This window comes from Engraulis encrasicolus, chromosome 5 (genome assembly GCF_034702125.1).
Source record: "Engraulis encrasicolus isolate BLACKSEA-1 chromosome 5, IST_EnEncr_1.0, whole genome shotgun sequence".
Classification (NCBI taxonomy): Eukaryota; Metazoa; Chordata; class Actinopteri; order Clupeiformes; family Engraulidae; genus Engraulis; species Engraulis encrasicolus.
Genome location: NC_085861.1, coordinates 43,150,087 through 43,159,152, shown reverse-complemented (window position 1 = coordinate 43,159,152; position 9,066 = coordinate 43,150,087). Strand labels below are relative to the sequence as shown.

Here is a 9,066-nt window from a genome sequence, read left to right as displayed (position 1 = left end):
GAATGATTATTTGCCCCCTCTGAAGATTCTTAACAATTCAAATTAGGCCTAGGCCTATATAAATCTATGTGTTGGATTCATGCCCTTCATGCCCCCCTCCGCTCCCCCGAATAACAATAGTAATAATTTAAAAAGAAAAAAAAGAAGGGGGGGGGGGGGGGGGTAGGCCCAAAATTAGAATCTTTCATAGGGCCCAAAATTCCTGGCGGCGCCCCTGCTGACAACATTGACTGGACCCAGGAAGACAAAGAAATCTGAGAGGGCCCCCCCACCCAGCCCCCAGTCAGCTTTCCTATCTTCTCTGCCCTACAGTAGCAATATGTTTCAGTGTTTCCTTTTTTTCCATTTTCACTGGAAAACCAATGTAGGTTCAATGTGGATTTAATAACAATTATAAGTGTTTTGCCACTACGGTACTAGCCCAACCCCTTTCCCATTCTATGGAGTCTATGGATCATATAGGCTACTGCCATTTTAGACTGGGGATGTCCCTTGAAGAAATGCTGACAAGATCAGTATTCCTGAGAATTTCTTGTGAAGTCTGAGGCGTGGTTACCTGCATAACAGGACCTGTTTAAACACATGTGGGCACCACAAGATGGTACAGAGGCTCCTTGCTTGACGCTACTGACAAAGGTAAGAACTGTGAAATTGACATAACACCTCATCCAAAACCAATTGATTTTATATTGTAAGCTATGCCTTTATGAACATGTTGATTGATTTGTACTAGTTTGTGTGATAGTTTTTCTCCATTTCTTGGGAATGTATTTTACAACAAGTATAGCTTTGTGAAATTTAAGCCAAGGGGCAGAAATAAGGGTGCTTGAGCCTATCACACAGACCAGGGTAGGATAACTGTCTCCATTCCTTTAAAATCCTCTCCAGTACAACAAAGCCTGAAGTCTGTGTTTAAAAATCTTATCACATTGATGGTGGTAATAATGATTTAGCAACTCTTAAGACGCTCTTCATGGGACACATGTCTGTGCATTTTGAGAAAACAATTGTCGGAATTTATTTCATAGTTAATGTATTATATCAAAAAGTACCACTGTAAAATAGTACTAAAAGTAGCGATAACCTACTTGTATGCATTACTTGTGATTTCATACAACACCTTAATAATAGGATTCTTAACTATAATCTTATTTCTCTGTGTTGGGTTTGGTAACCTGACCATAAGGGAGATTGGGAGACGCAAACATAATAGCTGGTAAATAGTCGACTTGTTTTCATTTTCCCTCAAACTCAAAAGTCCAGTTTGACCACATCAGGCACGGTGTGCTTTCTTTGGAAGTATAGTAGATAAGACATATGAATTGTGTACTACCCGCAGGAATGCCTTTAAAGCAGCCAACTGATTCTCTAGAACCAACAGATCAGTGGTGTAGTCTACGTAGAACGCAGGTATACGCAGTATACCCACTTCAAAATTTCAGGGATTTCAGTATACCCAGTATACCCACTTCTAAAAATGCTCAAATATACAGTATATCCACCATAAAAAAGTAGACTACACCACTGCAGCAGATATGGTCTGGGGCTCATGCACACTAATAGGCAGCCACTGTTTCCTGCTCTACAGTCCTCTGCAGAGACCTGTTGTTGCCTGTTTGTATATGCTACACCTGTGACATGTCACATGTCATTTCATATTTGTTCTGAATATGTTCATGGAAATAAATTATTTGCTACTAAATAAATGATCTCCTAATAAAAAGGTCAACACTGTTATGTTTTGCAATTCTGTCTTTTGGCGAGAACATTTTTTGTATACTTTGTGCTAGTATTAGTTCCTGTACAAATCCAGTCATTCCAGTTACACCAGAGGGCTTCTTGAGTTCCGCTTGGACCATTACTTTTGCATGGTCTTTTGCAACAACCTTTGAATGCTATTGTCTTGGCAGCAACCCTGCACTTAGCTCTCTGAAATATGACTTGCTAAGTCTGAAACTGTCAAGTCGCGTCAAACACACATTGAAAAGAATGGACTTTTTTATGTGCACAGCGTTACTGCATCTTGTGCAGACAGTTCTATTGATTATAGTGGGAGTTAATTGTTGCGGCAGCTAAGGATTTAGCTTAACACATAAAGTGTAGCCCTATGCGTCACCCTTTTCATAGCCGTGGCTTAATGATTATAGAGTTGGTGTTTATGGCACATCAGTATGTAACAGATTCCAATCTCACCCTTACCACTCCCCTGAAAGTCCCTGAACTTCCATCCATGGCTGAGGTGTCCTTGAGCAAGGCACATTTGCCCCACATTGTCCCGGTGACTGTAATAAAAGCCCTGTAAATGAGTTGCTTTTGGATAATAAAAGGTAACACAATGAAAATGAAAGTAAAGTCTAATGTAGTGTAATGGTAATAGTTCTCATATACCTGCCTCTTCATCTGACGTCTGATATACTGTACTTTATTAGCCTCACTATCATCCACTTTCAAATCTCTTCGAGACTTGGTCTGACCAAGAGCATAACAATGAACATTTCCCAAGTGGCATGGTTGACCCAGCCTCCCTTGGTTTGCTAATGGTTGCATACCTCCTGACAAAGAAGGAGGACTTCCCGATTTTTTGGGAGCTCAGAAACGATATTTGTATTGCTCTTGGCCTGATTAGTGGTGTTGTGTCACTAGAGGGCACGGCCTGGCTCGTACTTTATATTCTTTGTGTTCCCATGACTCTCCTTGTCTTCAGATGGCTCACTATGACACCCGGACGCTGGCCGCAGGCTGCTTTGGGAAGGTGTACAGGGAGAAGTACAAGGAGGAGTGGGCAGCCATGAAGAAGGTTCCAGTACACATGATCAACGCAGAGTCACTCAACAGAGAGTGCAGAGTCTATGAGTAAGTGGCACAGGGTTGCACCTCCTGTTAATGGGCAAAGAAGTATTTGTTAGGCTAATTATGAATATCATTCAGTTATATTTAGTATTCTGTATTATTCAATTATTAATTAATTAATTACTAATTTCATTAGCAGGCACAGTTTAGTAACAGCTTAGTAAGCAAGCAGCCATATGCACCCCTTGATATACAGTACAGTGGTTACCAAACTTCTTCTGCAGGGACCCCCTTTTGGACCTAAGGATTTTTACAAGACTCCCACCTCCATCACAGACTCCAAACATTTTTTGTGCATTAACATTGCTAAAAGATGGTTACATTTCTTGACCACAGAAAATAATAGATTGTAATTAATTTATGGAATACTGTTAGCTGTTAACCAGTGGCCTTCCCGTTTTTATGCCAACCACACTGTCAGAGGCCACCAGGCCAGGCAGGCAGCCGCTTGGGGCCCCCAAGGCCCTAGATAGTGACCACACTTTACCACAGCCCACACTTTACCACAGTACTGACGATTTTGGTTCAAACGTTCATTCTTTTGCATCTTCACTTGGGGTCCCACCTGACCCTAGAATTGCCTCTGCCCACTGTTATACCTCTGCAATCCCCTTTGGGCTCCCCACTCCCAGTTTGGGAACCACTGCAGAATAGTTACCCTCTTTAAGCCCACCTGGGAAACTACAACTCCCATTGTCATTGTGACACAACACTCCACAACACACAAGTCTTCATTGCACACTGCACACAACGAAATTGCATGTTATGCCTTACCCGTGCAAGGGGGCAGCCCCCAATGACGCCCCAAGGGAGCAGTGTGGGGGGACGGTACCATGCTCAGGGTACCTCAGTCATGGAGGTCATGGAGGAGAATGGGGGAGAGCACTGGTTAATTACTCCCCCCACCAACCTGGCAGGTCGGGAGTTGAACCGGCAGACTTTGGGATATAAGTCTGACGCTCTAACCGCTTACCCATGACTGCCCTTACATCATTGATTCTCAACCTTTTTTTCAATAAACACTCCCTGGACCTCATCATAAGCATCCCAACAACACCACCTTGACCTCATAAGCCTGCCAATGTCCCATTTAGTATTACAAACTAAACATTCACCCCAATGGCAACTAAGCACCACCCACTTTTAGCTGCATCCTTCTCAACGCCCCCCTTAGGCTCCCCAACACTGCCCGGGGGGCTGCTGTAGAGAAACACTAGATCCATGCAAACTAACTAAACTTGTTGAGATCATTTTCCATGCAGTTACACTACTGTGTTCTCACTTGTCTCTGTTCTCTGGAACCCCTTAGAAAAGCGCGCCATCCCAACATCGTAAGGCTGCTGGGGGAACCCTGGAGGCAGGACGGCAGGTTTCACATCCCCATGGAGTTCATCACGGGGGAGGAGCTGGAGACAACCATCTTCATAACACAGAAATCAAAAATCAAGGTTTGTATATCAAAGTGATATTTTGGTTTGGTTTTGTGTGGTTTGTCTTATTTAGGTAGACCCGATAATGCCTTTTTCTTTTGAGGGACCATCAACCTAGGCACTAAACATGGAAATGAACTTTCATGGATACAATTGTGTAGGCCTATATTTAAAAAAATTTCCATGTTATTAATACATGCTGTCCCCGTGTAAAATAAATAAACTTTCAAACAATAAAGAAAGAATACATTCTCAACTTGTTTGCTATTTATGGGGGCTTCCTTGTAGCAATGCTTTACAAACATGTTCATTAGGTGTTCAATAATGTATAATGTGTCCCTGCAGTTGACACCAGCCGCCAAAGCCACCATCATCAGTGGCATGTGTGCAGGGCTGTTCCATCTTCACAGCAAAGACATAGTGCACCAGGACATCAAACCGGACAACATTATGGTGAGTTCAGTACACCGTAATAAAACATGGTATGTAAATATTTCAAAGCAAACTTAGAAATCCAGGTATTGTGCCAACACTGGGGAGTGTCATATTACTCTGACAGTGGAGTCAAAAGTCAGTGTAAAATTCTTTAGGTGGCCGGTATAATTTCAACTCCACAGCACTAATATTTACACAACATTGAGTAGAATTGACTGAAATTTACATTGACCAAGTAAAATAAACTGGAGTGAAACCAAATATCATATGAAAGTGAGTTGTGTATGAGTAATAACACTTAACACTACCCTGAGAGGAGAAAAATACTCTCTAAAACTCTCATTAAATGTAATGTAATTTCATGCATGAAATCACCCTTATAACTATGCATTGAATCAACTTGAACATTTTGTTCTTCTATCTGCAATTTCTGCATTCTTGTTCCAGCTTGTTTCAGCTTTGGCTGACATTGCTTCACCACATCACACAAACTCATTGCACAATGACATTCCTTTCTTCTCATCCTTGTGCTGTTCATTGTGTAATATTACAGGTGGAACACGAAACCAACCGTGCCGTCATCATTGACCTGGGGCTGGCCAAGTTCTTCCGGAACGGATTGACTTCGGCCGCAAACATGGGCAACGAGGCCTACTCCGCTCCCGAGGTCTTGGATCAGCACGGGGTGCGGGACTCCCGCTCTGATGTCTGGGCCATGGGCAAGGTCATCGCCGAGCTGTGCGCCAGAGTCAGGCTGCCAACGCATGCCGTGAACCCCACCAAAATCCAGGAGACGCTGGCGGCTTACCCTTACAAAGAGGCCGTGTCCAAAATGGTGGACCCCAATCCTGCTACTAGAGTCAGCATGGCTCGGGCGTTGTCTTACATCAGGGAAGCAGAGGTCAAGGTCAAGCAGGAGGAGAGGGCAGGTGGTTTGCAGGTTTCTCCTCATCAGGGGGACAGAAGTCCATCGCCAGCAAGGAGCAGATTCGATGCAGAGGGACTCAAGACTGTTATAGAGGTCAAGCCCAGAAACGCAGGAGCGGACGGGCTACACCAAAGGGGAGCAGGTTTGCAGGTATCTCCTCGTCAGGTGGACAGAAGCCCATCTCCAGCCAGGAGCAGATTTCAGCCAGTGGCTGCAGATGAGCTCAAGACTGTTGTGGAGGTCAAGCCCAGAAACATAGGAACGGAGGGGCTGCACCAGAGGGGTGGTGCAGGTGGTGTGCAGCAGGTGACCCCTCGGGTAGAAGTAAACAGGAGCCCGTCCCCAGGAATAAGCAGATTCCAGCCCGCCGTGCCGCAGGGGGGGAGAGGTCGCGAGGAGGTCAAGCCTCGCTTTGGGGTGGCGGCAGCCGGGTCACACCAACACACCGGTCTGGTACCTGTCAGACCAGAGGCGGAGAGGACGAGGAGCCCCTCCCCAGCACGAAGCAGATTCCTGGCAGCAGCAGATCCACGGATGAAGCAGGAGGACAAGACAGCGCTTCAGGACAAGCCTGGATTTGGTACTCGCTTTGGGGGCAAACCAACAGCAGGACTACAGCCAAGAGGCCACCAGCAAACACCTGTGGCACACGTGAGGCCAGAGGTCAATGTGTCCCCCAAAATAGAAGCACTCCACAAGCGTGATGAAGATGGGATCAAGGCGCTGGTCCCCGCCAGTGCAGTGCCCTCTGAGTGCACTGCGATTACAAACCTTCTCCAGCAGATGACGCCATTTCCCGTCCCTCTTCCCACAACGGGCAAAATCCAGCACAGTCGCTATGAGTACGACAGCAGCACAGGCTGTGCTGTCTTTGAGGTTAAGGACGTGGAGCTTCAGAATGGAAAAATCACAAAATATGAGGGCTATAAGACCACCATGTGATTATTGTTGGAAAGGGTGTGACACAGATGAACACTTACATTTTTTTTCTCTGTATATAAACTTCACTGTGCTGTAACAGTTGTAGAAGGCATGGCTGTTAATGCACAGAGATAACACAGATCACAAGACAGAATTTTAGAAATTCTCAAGAGACTGTACCTTCTCACCTGTCACCTGCATAGTTATATAAAGTACAAGTACAAGTACTCTTACAGATGGAATTTCAACACTAGTGGTATGTAATTGCAAAGTTGGAACCATGTAATATCATACCACTAGTGTTGTAATTACATCTGAAAGACTACTTCTATCTACTTTATACAACTCTGGGGTGTATTCTGGAAAACATAGTTGTTAGCAGTTCGCAATTTCAGTAGTTGCCAATGGGAAATTGCATTGCAAACAACAAAGTAGCTAACATAGTTAGCAATACGCTTTCCAGAAATGCACTGTGGAGAAATGTTGGTAACACTTTACTTTAGAGATACATCTATTAGCACTAATAAATACAATATTAATGCCTGTGTAAGTAACTTGTAAGGCATGTACTAAGCAAAATCAGACAGTTGTTAGACATTTATTCGCAAAGGTCTTGTTCATGCACAATAAGGGATTTATTACCAATACAACCTTAGTAAGGACCTAGTAGACCTAGATATGAGTAAGCAGTAAGGGCCAGAATACAATGTGTATAAGCTCCTAGTACACTGTGTGAACAAACCCTGAACAGTGTGAAAATAGATGTGGAATAATGGTCCCTATTCTAAAGTGAGACATTGCTCAGACCAGATGATGGCCCCCACACTACCTAGAGCCCCCTTGGGAAGCAAAGTGTAAAAATGTATCCAATCCTGCAGCAGTCAAATTAGAAAAGTGTAGTTCTCACTTAATCCACTCAGTATGTCAAAGGTAATAGGAAGCATTATATAGCAAGGATTGGAAGTAAACTTTTCAACAACGGTGGGGTGGTGAGATGTCATTTTTTCATACACCAATTAGTTTTAATTGTAAAAACCCTACAATAAATGCAGAATATAACTGGTTTGACTCTGAGGAAGACGCAGGTGCGTCGAAACATCAGTCATTTTGTGCACCAAAATAATTTTTAAAAAACCTCTAAAAAGTTGCTGAGTGCTCCAGTCATCCCTGGGTCTAGTCGTGAAGTAGCCCAGCTTGTCTTTATATTATATTTTCATTTTATTCTTATGATTTGGCTGGGGAAGTCCCCATATAGTGACATATTCTTGTGTGTAAGCTTTTCTGTAATGGGTCACGGGACACTCAACATTATTGGAAACATGTGCATCTACTTGGTGTGGCTGCTGAACAACAAATATGAAATTGCATATGCTGGACAACAAGACAATGGACAGTGGGCATCTGGCCATGCGGGACCCCACGTGCACAGAAGAAGCTGACGACATGGACTGGGAGAGGGAAATGGTTAAATAGGGTTGCCTTTTGTATCCACTTCAGAACTTGCTGGGTGGAATACTTCCTGTCTCCACGCAGTAACTTCTCCGGCCGTTAAACAATAAAATCTGCAGTGCTTACCATCTGAGTTGCTTGTCTGCCAATATTAAAATAATTACTACAGCACCCCTGGTCACCTGTCGTTGCCTGTAGTGCTCTCAAGCTGAAAAGAAAATAAAGGTCCGCAACACTGTTAAATGCTTCCAAATATTTAATGGCACGACGTTTCGGACTAACCGTCCTTAATCAAAGTGCAACACAAAACAGGTGTAAAGGGTGTGGTATATATACATAGCGGGGAGGGGGAGGGGGGAGGGGGGTGTCACATACAAAAGTGAAGGATAAGCTATATACAAAGTGGGCACCAGAGGGCACCTATCCCAAAACCTTATGTAGGCTATAATCAGCTACAAAGGGGCTGAACAATATATACACATATTTACATCCATCAATGGTAATGTAATGTAGGCTTACGTAATCATGTGCTAGATCATCACATCCCATGAGTATACACATGTTCAGTAAAAAGGGTAGTCATGAGGAAACATATAGTTGAAAATCAAACACATTGGGATACATGTAGGAGACACATCCATGACAACCATACTACAGCATAGGCCTAGCCCTACAAAAATGGTTTTAGGTCAAATTCTTCGTTTAAGCCGGCTGGAGACATGGTGTTGAGTGTATGTATATAGTAAGTCTCACGTTGGAGTAAAAGTCGTTTGTGGCTACCTCCTCTAGGGGGCTTCTTAACCTTCTCAATACCAATGTATTGAAAATAACACAGGTTGTGGCCGGCTTTTTTGAAATGCGCGACCACGGGGTTACACTCTCAAGCTGAGCACTAGATCTTAGATCTTATTTGCAATAAACATCAAAATAGCAGAGCAGAGAGACAAATAAGAAACATGTATACTAAACAATTATGTAGACTAACATGTAAAGAGACAGCCATTGTTAGCAGTCTACGCACTGTTTCCTCTTGGCCCTACCAAACATCAACCA

At 43.7% G+C, this 9,066-nt stretch overlaps 1 protein-coding gene across 1 annotated transcript; it reads left to right on the top strand.

Annotated features, from left to right (window-relative positions):
• The first annotated feature begins 587 nt into the window (after positions 1-587).
• On the top strand, positions 588-7,688 carry zmp:0000000881 (uncharacterized). Its single transcript, XM_063198254.1, has 5 exons — positions 588-636; positions 2,705-2,853; positions 4,160-4,298; positions 4,626-4,733; positions 5,269-7,688. Exons 2-5 carry the CDS (start codon positions 2,705-2,707, stop codon positions 6,583-6,585), a joined length of 1,713 nt encoding a protein of 570 aa, XP_063054324.1. The 5' UTR covers positions 588-636; the 3' UTR covers positions 6,586-7,688.
• Positions 7,689-9,066: the final 1,378 nt, after the last annotated feature.

Bases quoted from the DNA above. Each gene is read 5' to 3' on its own strand.
- zmp:0000000881 (XM_063198254.1), top strand. From the start codon at position 2,705: ATGGCTCACTATGACACCCGGACGCTGGCCGCAGGCTGCTTTGGGAAG. The intron at 4,299-4,625 runs GTTTGTATATCA...GTGTCCCTGCAG, and splicing joins CACAGAAATCAAAAATCAAG to TTGACACCAGCCGCCAAAGC. The intron at 4,734-5,268 runs GTGAGTTCAGTA...GTAATATTACAG, and splicing joins TCAAACCGGACAACATTATG to GTGGAACACGAAACCAACCG.